Source organism: Oncorhynchus tshawytscha, unplaced genomic scaffold (genome assembly GCF_018296145.1).
Source record: "Oncorhynchus tshawytscha isolate Ot180627B unplaced genomic scaffold, Otsh_v2.0 Un_contig_4173_pilon_pilon, whole genome shotgun sequence".
Taxonomy (NCBI): domain Eukaryota; kingdom Metazoa; phylum Chordata; class Actinopteri; order Salmoniformes; family Salmonidae; genus Oncorhynchus; species Oncorhynchus tshawytscha.
In genome coordinates this window covers 106,536-120,000 of record NW_024609440.1, presented here as the reverse complement: position 1 = coordinate 120,000, position 13,465 = coordinate 106,536, and the positions used below count along the sequence as shown (strand labels likewise).

General features: G+C 52.6%; 1 protein-coding gene across 3 annotated transcripts in view; it reads right to left on the bottom strand.

Moving 5' to 3' along the window:
- Positions 1-13,072, bottom strand: part of LOC112239179 (MHC class II regulatory factor RFX1-like) — a 32,133-nt gene extending 19,061 nt beyond the window's left edge. For all 3 annotated transcript variants that reach the window (XM_042315328.1, XM_042315329.1, XM_042315330.1), the window contains exons 1-3: positions 12,929-13,072; positions 11,319-11,658; positions 1,392-1,495 (exon numbers count right to left, since the gene is read on the bottom strand). In XM_042315328.1, the coding sequence (XP_042171262.1) occupies positions 1,392-1,495; positions 11,319-11,625 (411 nt within the window). In that variant the 5' untranslated portion in view covers positions 11,626-11,658; positions 12,929-13,072. The remainder of the gene's footprint in view (positions 1-1,391; positions 1,496-11,318; positions 11,659-12,928) is intronic.
- Between the last annotated feature and the right edge of the window lie 393 nt (positions 13,073-13,465).

The following is a 13,465-nucleotide window of genomic DNA, read 5'->3' as shown; positions in this document are numbered from 1 at the left end:
CTATCCATCTCTCTGTCTCTATCCATCTCTGTTTCTATCCATCTCTCTGTTTCTATCCATCTCTCTGTTTCTATCCATCTCTCTGTTTCTATCCATCTCTCTGTTTCTATCCATCTCTGTTTCTATCCATCTCTGTTTCTATCCATCTCTGTTTCTATCCATCTCTGTTTCTATCCATCTCTGTTTCTATCCATCTCTGTTTCTATCCATCTCTGTTTCTCTCCATCTCTCTATCCATCTCTGTTTCTATCCATCTCTCTGTTTCTATCCATCTCTGTTTCTATCCATCTCTCTGTTTCTATCCATCTCTGTTTCTATCCATCTCTGTTTCTATCCATCTCTGTTTCTATCCATCTCTCTGTTTCTATCCATCTCTATCCATCTCTCTGTTTCTATCCATCTCTGTTTCTTCTCTGTTTCTCTCTATCCATCTCTGTTTCTATCCATCTCTGTTTCTATCCATCTCTGTTTCTATCCATCTCTGTTTCCATCTCATCTATCCATCTCTGTTTCTGATTTTTACTGATACTCTCTCGGGGGGTGATTTCTATCCATCTGTGTGTCTTATCCATCTCTGTGTGATCCATCTATAGACTATCCAGGTTGTTTCTATCATCTCTGCTGCCTTCCATCTTGGCTGTTGGTGGTCTGAACCATCTCGCACTCTGTGCCATCTCTGTTTCAGGTGTGTGTCTGGTGTCCATCTCTGTTTCTATCTGGTGTGCGTCTGGCGCTCTGTTTCTCTCTGTGCTCTATCCATCTGCTGTCTCTGTTTCTGAACCATCTCTGCCCATCTGTCTGTCTATCCATGGTGTGCTGTCTGGTCCATCTCTGTTTCTGCGTCTGGTGTGCGTCTGGTGTGTGTCTGTTGTGCTCTGGTGTGCATCTCTGTTTGTATCTGTTGTGCATCTGGTCTGTGTCTGTATCCATCTCTGGTGTGTCCATCTGGTGTGTGTCTGGTGTGCTGTCTGGTTGTATCTGGTGTGCGTTTCTGAACCACTCGTGCTCCCTCTCTGTGTCTGGTGTGTGTCTGGTGTGCGTCTGGTGTGCATCTGGTGTGCGTCTGGTGTGCGTCTGGTGTGCGTCTGAACCACTCGCCCTCTGTGTGTCTCTCTGTTTCTATCCATCTGTGTGTTTCTGGTGTCTCTGTTGTGCCATCTGGTGTTTCTGGTGTCGTCTGGTGTTTCGTCTGGTGTGCTGTCTGGTGTGCGTCTGGTGTGCTCTGGTGTGCTATCTGGTGTGCTCTGGTGTGTCCATCTGGTGTGCTTCAGGTGTGCTTCTGGTGTGCTGTCTGGTGTGCCATCTGGTGTGCGTCTGGTGTGCGTCTGGTGTGCTTCAGGTGTGTGTCTGGTGTGCGTCAGGTGTGTGTCTGGTGTGTGTGTGTAGCGTACCTGTTGGGTGGTCTGCTGTACTACCTGGGTGGAGACCCCTGTCTGAACCACTACTACTGGAGGACTGGAGTCTGATACACTGTCACTAGAATGGAGAGAGCCATCTATGGAGAGAGAGAAGGAGAGAGGAAGAAATGGAGAGAGGGAGGGAGGAGAGAGAGACAGACAGATGGAGAAAGAAAAGAGAGAAACAGAAACAGACAGAGAGAGAGAGACGAGATGAGAGAGAGAGAGAGAGGGGGAGGATCGGTGGAACACAGTAAATGAAAATAGAAAGAGAAAGATAGAGTAGCAGCAGGAAGAGAGGACGGAGGAAGAGAGAGAAAGAGTAGCAGGAAGAGAGGACAGAGGAAGAGAGAAAGAAAGAGTAGGAGGAAGAGAGGACAGAGGAAGAGAGAGAAAGAGTAGCAGGAAGAGAGGACGGAGGAAGAGAGAGAAAAAGTAGCAGGAAGAGAGGACGGAGGAAGAGAGAGAAAGAGTAGCAGGAAGAGAGGACGGAGGAAGAGAGAGAAAGAGTAGCAGGAAGAGAGGACAGAGGAAGAGAGAAAGAGAGTAGCAGGAGGAAGAGAGGACAGAGGAAGAGAGAGAAAGAGTAGCAGGAAGAGAGGACAGAGGAAGAGAGAGAAAGAGAGAAGCAGGAAAGAGAGGACAGAGGAAGAGAGAGAAAGAGTAGCAGGAAGAGAGGACAGAGGAAGAGAGAGAAAGAGAGGAAGAGAAAGAGTAGGACAGAGGAAGAGAGAGAAAGAGTAGCAGGAAGAGAGGACAGAGGAAGAGAGAGAAAGAGTAGCAGGAAGAGAGGACAGAGGAAGAGAGAGAAAGAGAGAGTAGCAGGAAGAGAGGACAGAGGAAGAGAGAGAAAGAGAGAAAGAGAGTAGCAGGAAGAGAGGACAGAGGAAGAGAGAAAGAGAGTAGCAGGAAGAAGAGGACAGAGGAAGAGAGAGAAAGAGTAGCAGGAAGAGAGGACAGAGGAAGAGAGAGAAAGAGTAGCAGGAAGAAGAGAGACAGAGGAAGAGAGAAAGAGAGTAGCAGGAAGAGAGGACAGAGGAAGAGAGAGAAAGAGTAGCAGGAAGAGAGGACAGAGGAAGAGAGAGAAAGAGTAGCAGGAGGAAGAGAGGACAGAGGAAGAGAGAGAAAGAGTAGCAGGAAGAGAGGACAGAGGAAGAGAGAAAGAGAGTAGCAGGAGGAAGAGAGGACAGAGGAAGAGAGAGAAAGAGTAGCAGGAAGAGAGGACAGAGGAAGAGAGAAAGAGAGTAGCAGGAGGAAGAGAGGACAGAGGAAGAGAGAGAAAGAGTAGCAGGAAGAGAGGACAGAGGAAGAGAGAGAAAGAGTAGCAGGAAGAGAGGACAGAGGAAGAGAGAGAAAGAGTAGCAGGAAGAGAGGACGGAGGAAGAGAGAGAAAAAGTAGCAGGAAGAGAGGACGGAGGAAGAGAGAGAAAGAGAGTAGCAGGAAGAGAGGACAGAGGAAGAGAGAGAAAGAGTAGCAGGAAGAGAGGACAGAGGAAGAGAGAGAAAGAGTAGCAGGAAGAGAGGACAGAGGAAGAGAGAGAAAGAGTAGCAGGAAGAGAGGACAGAGGAAGAGAGAGAAAGAGTAGCAGGAAGAGAGGACAGAGGAAGAGAGAAAGAGAGTAGCAGGAGGAAGAGAGGACAGAGGAAGAGAGAGAAAGAGTAGCAGGAAGAGAGGACAGAGGAAGAGAGAAAGAGAGTAGCAGGAGGAAGAGAGGACAGAGGAAGAGAGAGAAAGAGTAGCAGGAAGAGAGGACGGAGGAAGAGAGAGAAAGAGAGTAGCAGGAGGAAGAGAGGACAGAGGAAGAGAGAGAAAGAGTAGCAGGAAGAGAGGACAGAGGAAGAGAGAGAAAGAGAGTAGCAGGAGGAAGAGAGGACGGAGGAAGAGAGAGAAAGAGTAGCAGGAAGAGAGGACGGAGGAAGAGAGAGAAAGAGAGTAGCAGGAAGAGAGGACAGAGGAAGAGAGAGAAAGAGTAGCAGGAAGAGAGGACAGAGGAAGAGAGAAAGAGAGTAGCAGGAAGAGAGGACAGAGGAAGAGAGAGAAAGAGAGTAGCAGGAGGAAGAGAGGACAGAGGAAGAGAGAGAAAGAGTAGCAGGAAGAGAGGACGGAGGAAGAGAGAGAAAGAGTAGCAGGAAGAAGAGAGGACAGAGGAAGAGAGAAAGAGAGTAGCAGGAAGAGAGGACGGAGGAAGAGAGAGAAAGAGAGTAGCAGGAGGAAGAGAGGACAGAGGAAGAGAGAGAAAGTAGCAGGAGGAAGAGAGGACGGAGGAAGAGAGAGAAAGTAGCAGGAGGAAGAGAGGACGGAGGAAGAGAGAGAAAGAGAGTAGCAGGAAGAAGAGAGGACGGATGGGAGGAAGATAAACAACATGAGATTATGTTTACAACTTCATCAAATCATCAACAGAGGAAGATAGATAAACCAGTAGCAGGAAGAGAGGACAGAGGAAGAGACTGTAGAAGGAAGAGCTCAGGAAGAGAGAGAGAGTAGAGGAAGAGAGGACAGAGGAAGAGAGAAAGAGTAGCAGGAAGAGAGGCAGAGGAAGAGAGAGAAAGAGTTGCAGGAAGAGATGGAGGGAGGAAGAGAGATAAAGAGGTATCAGGAAGAGAGGACAGGGAGGAGGGAGAGAGAGAGAGAGAGGAGGGAAGAGAGGACAGAGGAAGAGAGAAAGAGAGAGCAGGAAAGAGAGGACAGAGGAAGAGAGAGGAGGAGAGAGGAAGAGAGGGACAGAGGAAGAGAGAGAGAGAGTAGCAGGAAGAGAGGACAGAGGAAGAGAGAGAAAGAGTAGCAGGAAGAGAGGACAGAGGAAGAGAGAGAAAGAAGAGAGTAGCAGGAAGAGGAAGGACAGAGGAAGAGAGAGAGAGGAGAAGAGAGGGAGGGAAGAGAGGAGGAAGAGAGGAGAGGAAGAGAGAAAGGAGTAGAGGAAGAGAGGACAGAGGAAGAGAGAGAAAGAGTAGCAGGAAGAGAGAGGAGAGGAAGAGAGAGAAAGAGTAGCAGGAAGAGAGGACGGAGGAAGAGAGAGAAAGAGTAGCAGGAAGAGAGGACAGAGGAAGAGAGAGAGAAAGAGAGTAGAGGAAGAGAGGACAGAGGAAGAGAGAGAAAGAGTAGCAGGAAGAGAGGACAGAGGAAGAGAGAGAAAGCAGAGAGGGAAGAGAAGAGAGAGGAGGGAGGAAGAGAGGACAGAGGAAGAGAGAAGAGAGGAGGAAGAGAGGACGGAGGAAGAGAAAGAGAGGGAGGGAGGAAGAGAGAGGAAGGAGGAAGAGAGAAAGGGAAGAGAGGAGAGATGGAGGAGAGAGAGAGTAGCAGGAAGGAAGAGAGGAGGGGAGAGGAAGAGAGAGGAGAGTAGCAGGAAGAGAGGAGGGAGGAGAGAGAGAGGGAGTAGCAGGAGGAGAAGAGAGGAGGGAGGGAAGAGAGAGAGGGAGTGGAGGGAGGAGAGAGGAGGGAGGAAGAGAGGAAGAGAGGGAGGGGACAGAGGGAAGAGAGGGAGGAAGAGAGGACGGAGGAGAGAGAAAGAGAGCAGGAAGAAGAGAGGACAGAGGAAGAGAGAGAAAGAGAGTAGCAGGAGGAAGAGAGGACAGAGGAAGAGAGAGAAAGAGAGGCAGGAAGAAGAGAGGGAAGAGAGAGAAAGGAGTAGCAGGAAGAGAGAGAGGACAGAGAAGAGAGAGAAGAGAGAGAAAGGTAGCAGGAGAAGAGGACAGAGGGAAGAGAGAAAGGGGTGGAAGGAAGAGAGGAGGGAGGAGGAAGAGAGGGAAGAGGGAGAGAGGAAGAGAGAAGGGAAGAGAGGGAGAGGAAGAGAGAAGAGAGGTAGGAAGAGAGGACAGAGGAAGAGAGAAGAGGAGGGGAGGAGGGAAGAGAGAGAAAGAGGGGAAGAGGGAAGAGAGGAGAGAGAAAGAGAGTAGCAGGAAGAGAGAGAGGAAGGGAGAGAAGAGAGGGCAGGGAGAGAGGACAGAAGAGAGGGAGGGAGAGAAAGAGAGGGAGGGGTGGAAAGAGAGGGAGGGGAAGGAGGAGAGAGAGGGAGGGGTGGAGGGAAGAGAGGGAGGGGTGGAGGGAAGAGAGGGAGGTAGCAGGAAGAGAGGGAGGACAGAGGAAGAGAGGGAGGGAGAGGGAAGGAGGGAGAAGAGGGAGAGGAAGAGGAGAAAGAGGTGGAGGGAAGAGAGGAGGGGAGGAGAAATCAGAGGAAGAGGGAGGGAAGGAGAGGAGGGAGAGAGGAGGGAGGGAGAGAGGGAGGGTGGAGGGAAGAGAGGGAGGGGAAGAGGGAGAGGAGAGAGGGAAGAGAGGGAGGGAGGGGAGAGAGGGAGGGAGAGGAGGGAAGAGAGGGAGGGGAGGAGGGAAGAGAGGGGAGAGGTGAGAGGAGGGGTGGAGGGAAGAGAGGGAGGGGTGGAGGGAAGAGAGGGAGGGGTGGAGGGAAGAGAGGGAGGGGTGGAGGGAAGAGAGGGAGGGGTGGAGGGAAGAGAGGGAGGGGTGGAGGGAAGAGAGGGAGGGAGAGAGGGAAGAGAGGGAGGGGAGGGAAGAGAGGGAGGGGTGGAGGGAGAGGGGAGGGGAGAGGAGGGAAGAGAGAAGAGAGGGAGGGAAGAGAGGGAGAGGAAGGGAGGAAGAGAGGGAGGGGAGAGAAGAGAGGGAGGGAGGGAGAGAGAGGGAGGGGTGGAGGAAGAGAGAGGGAGGGGTGGAGGGAAGAGAGGGAGGGGTGGAGAGAAGAGAGGGAGGGGTGGAGGGAAGAGAGGGAGGGGTGGAGGGAAGAGAGGGAGGGGGGAGGGAAGAGAGGGAGGGGTGGAGGGAAGAGAGGGAGGGGTGGAGGGAAGAGAGGGAGGGGTGGAGGGAAGAGAGGGAGGGGTGGAGGAAGAGAGGGAGGGGTGGAGGGAAGAGAGGGAGGAGGGGAGGGTGGAGGGAAGAGAGGGAGGGGTGGAGGGAAGAGAGGGAGGGGTGGAGGGAAGAGAGGAGGGAGGGAGGGAAGAGAGGGGGGGTGGAGGGAAGAGAGGGAGGAGGAGAGAGGGGGGGGAGGGAAGAGAGGGAGGGGTGGAGGGAAGAGAGGGAGGGGTGGAGGGAAGAGGAGGGGGGGTGAGAGGGAGGGGTGAGAGGGAGGGGGGTGGAGGGAAGAGAGGGAGGGGTGGAGGGAAGAGAGGGAGGGGTGGAGAGAAGAGAGGGAGGGGTGGAGAGAAGAGAGGGAGGGGTGGAGGGAAGAGAGGAGGGGTGGAGGGAAGAGAGGGAGGGGTGGAGGGAAGAGAGGGAGGGGAGGGAAGAGAGGGAGGGGAGGAGGGAAGAGAGGGAGGGGTGGAGGGAAGAGAGGGAGGGGAGGAGGGAAGAGAGGGAGGGGTGGAGGGAGGGGTGGAGGGAAGAGAGGGAGGGGTGGAGGGAGAGAGGGAGGGGTGGAGGGAAGAGAGGGAGGAGGGGAGGAGGGAAGAGAGGGAGGGGTGGAGGGAAGAGAGGGAGGGGTGGAGGGAGAGAGGGAGGGGTGGAGGGAGAGGGAGGGGAGGGGGGAAGGAGGGAAGAGAGGGAGGGAGGGAGGAGGGAGAGAGGGAGGGTGGAGGGAGGGAGGGAGAGGGAGGGGAGGGGTGGAGGGAGAGAGGGGGAGGGAAGAGAGGGAGGGGAGGGAGGGAGGGGGTGGAGGGAAGAGAGGGAGGGGTGGAGGGAAGAGCGGGAGGGAAGAGAGGGAGGGGTGGAGGGGAGAGAGGGAGGGTGGAGGGAGGGAAGAGAGGGAGGGTGGAGGGAAGGGTGGAGGGGAGAGAGGGAGGGGTGGAGGGGAGAGAGGGAGGGGGGTGGAGGGAAGAGAGGGAGGGGTGGAGGGAAGAGAGGGAGGGGTGGAGGGAAGGGGGAGGAGGGAGGGAGAGAGGGAGGGGTGGAGGGGAGAGAGGGAAGGGTGGAGGGAAGGGTGGGGAAGGGAGGGAAGAGAGGGAGGGGTGGAGGGAAGAGAGGGAGGGGTGGAGGGAAGGGTGGAGGGAGGGAGAGAGGGAGGGGTGGAGGGGAGAGAGGGAAGGGTGGAGGGAAGAGAGGGAGGGGTGGAGGGAAGAGAGGGAGGGGTGGAGGGAAGAGAGGGAGGGGTGGAGGGAAGAGAGGGTGGACAGAGATAGATGTTGACTTTTGTGATTTATTACTGTTCATAAAGTATGATGATCCATTCAATGTTATTGTTAATTATCTACTTCACTTGCTTTAGCAATGTTAACATATGTTTCCCATGACAATAAAGCCCCTTGAATTAAATTGAGACAGACAGTGAGAGTCCGACAGAGACAGAGACAGAGACAGACAGACATATCTGTCTCTAGCTCCAGTGTGTGTGTCTGTGGTGTGAGTGGAGCAGGCCAGGCCTCACTCGTGTTACCTGATACTAACACCCTGCCAAACTGGCAGGTTAGCTGCTGCTGGTAATCTACTAATAGACACCATGCAAATAAACTACACACAACACACAGTATGGCTGGTCAACTAGTCTGGCAGCTTTACAGTGGGACTACAATGGAAATACATTGTTTAAATGTTACAGAGCTGTCCTCAATGATTTTAAATGCAGTGTATATCCACATGTTACAGAGCTGTCCTCAATGATTTTAAATGCAGTGTATATCCACATGTTACAGAGCTGTCCTCAATGATTTTAAATGCAGTGTATTTCCACATGTGGTGGAATTGTGTTTTTAAATGATTATTATTATTATTTATTTTTTTTGTGAATTTTTACCCCTTTTTCTCCCCAATTTCGTGGTATCCAATTGTTAGTAGCTACTATCTTGTCTCATCGCTACAACTCCCGTACGGGCTCAGGAGAGACGAAGGTTGAAAGTCATGCGTCCTCTGATACACAACCCAACCAAGCCGCACTGCTTCTTAACACAGCGCGCATCCAACCCGGAAGCCAGCCGCACCAATGTGTCGGAGGAAACACTGTGCACCTGGCAACCTTGGTTAGCGCGCACTGTGCCCGGCCCACCACAGGGGTCGCTGGTGCGCGATGAGACAAGGATATCCCTACCGGCCAAACCCTCCCTAACCCGGACGATGCTAGGCCAACTGTGCGTCGCCCCACGGACCTCCCGGGTCGCGGCCGGTTACGACAGAGCCTGGGCCAAACCCTCCCTAACCCGGATGACGCTAGGCCAACTGTGCGTCGCCCCACGGACCTCCCGGTCGCGGCCGGTTACGACAGAGCCTGGGCCGAACCCTCCCTAACCCAGACGACGCTAGGCCAACTGTGCGTCGCCCCACGGACCTCCCGGTCGCGGCCGGTTACGACAGAGCCTGGGCCGAACCCTCCCTAACCCGGATGACGCTAGGCCAACTGTGCGTCGCCCCACGGACCTCCCGGTCGCGGCCGGTTACGACAGAGCCTGGGCCGAACCCTCCCTAACCTGGACGACGCTAGGCCAACTGTGCGTCGCCCCCACGGACCTCCCGGTCGCGGCCGGTTACGACAGAGCCTGGGCTGAACCCTCCCTAACCTGGACGACGCTAGGCCAACTGTGCGTCGCCACACGGACCTCCCAGTCGCGGCCGATTACGACAGAGCCTGGGCTGAACCCTCCCTAACCTGGACGACGCTAGGCCAACTGTGCGTCGCCCCACGGACCTCCCGGTCGCGGCCGGTTACGACAGAGCCTGGGCCGAACCCTCCCAAACCCGGACGACGCTAGGCCGGACCTCCCGGTCACGGCCGGTTAACACAGAGACTGGGCCGAACCCTCCCTAACCCGGACGACGCTAGTCCAGACCTCCCGGCCGCGGCCGGTTACGACAGAGCCTGGGCCGAACCCTCCCTAACCCGGACGACGCTAGGCCCCACGGACCTCCCGGTCGCGGCGGTTACGACAGAGCCTGGGCCAAACCCTCCCTAACCCGGACGACGCTAGGCCAGACCTCCCGGTTGTGGCCAGTTACGACAGAGAGCCTGGGCCGAACCCTCCCTAACCTGGACGACGCTAGGCCGGACCTCCCGGTCGCAGCCGGTTACGACAGAGCCTGGGCCGAACCCTCCCTAACCCGGACGAGGCTAGGCCCCACGGACCTCCTGGTCGCGGCCGGTTACGACAGAGCCTGGGCCGAACCCAGAGTCTCTGGTGACACAGCTGGCGCTGGATTATTATTATTTTTTAATCGTATACAAACGTCCTGTGTATCTGTCCCAAAGACTGTTGGGTAGCGAACAGGCTTACTGATGGTAGGTAGTAGAATTATCTCTCGTGGACAGAACTTAATCGAGCATCTATGTAATTAAGCAAGATTGTTGTTCTGAGTTTCCAAGATTAGTAGCAGAAAGGTGTTGGCCACATGCCAGTATGTCCCTCCTACAGCCCAGCTAACGGTAGTCCTGCAGCTAACAGTAGTCCTGCAGCTAACGGTAGTCCTGCAGCTAACGGTAGTCCTGCAGCTAACGGTAGTCCTGCAGCTAACGGTAGTCCTGCAGCTAACGGTAGTCCTGCAGCTAACGGTAGTCCTGCAGCTAACGGTAGTCCTGCAGCTAGCGGTAGTCCTGCAGCTAGCGGTAGTCCTGCAGCTAGCGGTAGTCCTGCAGCTAACGGTAGTCCTGCAGCTAGCGGTAGTCCTGCAGCTAACGGTAGTCCTGCGTGCCAGTATGTCCCTCCTACAGCCCAGCTAACGGTAGTCCTGCGTGCCAGTATGTCCCTCCTACAGCCCAGCTAACGGTAGTCCTGCAGCTAACGGTAGTCCTGTGTGCCAGTATGTCCCTCCTACAGCCCAGCTAAGGGTAGTCCTGCTGCTAACGGTAGTCCTGTGTGCCAGTATGTCCCTCCTACAGCCCAGCTAATGGTAGTCCTGCGTGCCAGTATGTCCCTCCTACAGCCCAGCTAACGGTAGTCCTGCAGCTAACCCTGCATGCCAGTATGTCCCTCCTACAGACCAGCTAACGGTAGTCCTGCAGCTAACGGTAGTCCTGCGTGCCAGTATGTCCCTCCTACAGCCCAGCTAACGGTAGTCCTGCATGCCAGTATGTCCCTCCTACAACCCAGCTAAAGGTAGTCCTGCGTCCCAGTATGTCCCTCCTACAGCCCAGCTAACGGTAGTCCTGCGTGCCAGTATGTCCCTCCTACAGCCCAGCTAACGGTAGTCCTGTGTGCCAGTATGTCCCTCCTACAGCCCAGCTAACGGTAGTCCTGCATGGAACACTTGGCAAGGGTTGCTGGTTCAAATCCCGCTGCGGCCACTTAAAAGGTCACTGTTGTCAGTTACTTTGAATAAAAGTGGCTGCTAAATGGCCTAATGCAGGTTAAATTACAATGGTGCCTTAAGGTTTCCACTGGGTTAGTAAACCAACCATTAACCAACCTGGACCTCAGAGAACAGACCAACCATTAACCAACCTGGACCTCAGAGAACAGACCAACCATTAACCAACCTGGACCTCAGAGAGCAGACCATTAACCAACCTGGATCTCAGAGAACAGACCAACCATTAACCAACCTGGACCTCAGAGAGCAGACCAACCATTAACCAACCTGGACTTCAGAGAGCAGACCAACCATTAACCAACCTGGATCTCAGAGAGCAGACCAACCATTAACCAACCTGGATCTCAGAGAGCAGACCAACCATTAACCAACCTGGACCTCAGAGAGCAGACCATTAACCAACCTGGATCTCAGAGAGCAGACCATTAACCAACCTGGACCTCAGAGAGCAGACCAACCATTAACCAACCTGGACCTCAGAGAGCAGACCAACCATTAACCAACCTGGACCTCAGAGAGCAGACCAACCATTAACCAACCTGGACCTCAGAGAGCAGACCAACCATTAACCAACCTGGACCTCAGAGAGCAGACCAAACATTAACCAACCTGGACCTCAGAGAGCCTGTCCTACAGGTCTGGTAGATAACCATGGTAACAGTCATCAGGAGAGGAAGGTGTGGCTGTGGTGGAATAGACATGTTTCATCATGTCAGCTACTCTCACCTGAGAGAGTGAGAATGCCTCACCTGTAACGGTCACTACGATGTACTGCGGTGTGGAACTCTGTCCGTTACTCTGCTGAACGGCAGAACTCTGGATCTCTGCGGTAACAAACTGAGTCTGAGAAGGAGTGGCAAGAACCACTGTCTTCTCGGCCTTGGTGGGCGTGGCTTGAGCAGGAAGTTTGTCCTGTCCGGCTGTGGAGACGATGGACACCGACTGGTTGAACTGGGTTGGCGTGGAGCGGGAGGGCGTGGCTGATTGCGTTGCTATGGTGACAGCGTTGGGCTGGGGGGCCGGCTGGAGCTCTTCTGTGTAGCCTGGGGTCGCCATGACTACCGCCACGGCTGGACCAAGACCACCACTCTGGGGGAAGGACAAGGGAAGGAGTTGGTTATGACACACACACACACACACACACAATGTGTAGAATTGTGCCAACACACTTTCAAACCTTTTTCAACACACTTCAGGCCACCTCTTGTGAAAGCACACTGACAAGGGTGGACAGAAACCAGGGTGGAAGTGAGTATTTTGTCTAAGGCTGAGGCACACTACGGTTCTTCCTGTTGGATGCAAAAACCTCCCCAAGTGCAAGTTATTTTGTCCATAGCACTAAACAGCAGATTCAAATGATCAAAGCTTGATGATGAGTTGGGTACTTGAATCAGTTGTGTCGTTCTAGGGCCCAGGACAGAGTTTGGGAACCCCTGATCTAAAGCACTGAGGTGTGAGCTCTGACAAACTATTATCATAGTTATATCATAGTTATATCCCATGAAATTATTACATATAGACCCTTTAACTATGCCATACATTTGATGAGAAGTTTCCACTAGTATAATATACCACGTGAGGATTCCTGAACTGTGTAACACACACACACACACACACACACGTTCTGATAGCGACAGCACACAGGAAACGCACCTTGCTCCTTCTCTACAAACACATCATATAATATTTTCTCCAGTTGCCATTGGTGTATGCTTCTAAATATTGCTTCTCCATTGGCTTCAGGTAATGTCAATCCCACCGTTATGCTCAACCCACCTTCCCCTCCCTGCGTGACAGCCACCGCGAGGACGGCAGAGCATGAGATCTGGCACACATTGCACAGTACGGGCATGACGATCACTTTTACTAGAGAAAACTTTTTCACAACTATAAAATAACAGTCAACATCATGACACATTCGTTTCTATGCTTCAGTTTACACACACTGGCACATATGTCTGTTTTGCAATTAGATTTGGAAAAAAAGTTCGAAAATCTAAAGTGATTTTCTAATCAAAAGTATCCGTGAACATGTGACAAGTATGCCTCGTTCACTAAGTTTAACAATTATTTTTCATGTTAAAAGCTTTGCGAACAAAACATTTCGAACAACTAAAAGTACAAGATTCTCATATTACAACAGCCGCCATTTTGTATTCCTATAACAGATTTGACATCGTCATAACAACCGTCTGCGTTTGGAAAGCGGTGAGCAACTAGCTGGGACCAGTGCTATTCCATCTCTGCCACGCTAGTGCCTTTTAACGCTCGATTAAAGCAATACAACGTTAAACAACTTAACAAAATTATTCAGACATAAACATCAGACGACGGTTTTATAAAGGTGTTGCTTATTCACCTCAAATTCCCACTGGAATATTCCTGGCTTTGGTGTTAAAGTTTGTTTCTTAATGATTCTGGTTGTTGTTGTTGATTCTCGTTGCTTGGTTCTTGTCGCCACGACTACCGTGACTATGGCGCCTCGTCCTCACCCGGGCAACTGTTGCTACCCACCCGTCTTTATCCCGCCCTCTTCTTAACTTTGATTGGATAATTTTGGGGCGATGTCACTCATTTGTCTTCATGTCATTGGAGCATGTTTATGTCAATCATTTTTCTATCAACCGATTGGCTGTCAATCTCTGTCTATCAATCACTTTCACTACCCACTAAAAGTAATAGGAAAACACCCTGGTTCTCCCATTTCCTCGGGGTAATGGCTAGAATGGATCCAGCTTTTGTCAAATTAACGTCAGATTTGACTTTTCGTAGAAGGTTAGGAGAATTTACGCAGCAGGTTCGGAGAATTAACGTAGCAGGTTAGGATAATCAGGTTAAGGCTAGGAAAGGGATTAGGGTTAGCTAGAATGCAACAACAAAAAAACTACTTTGAACG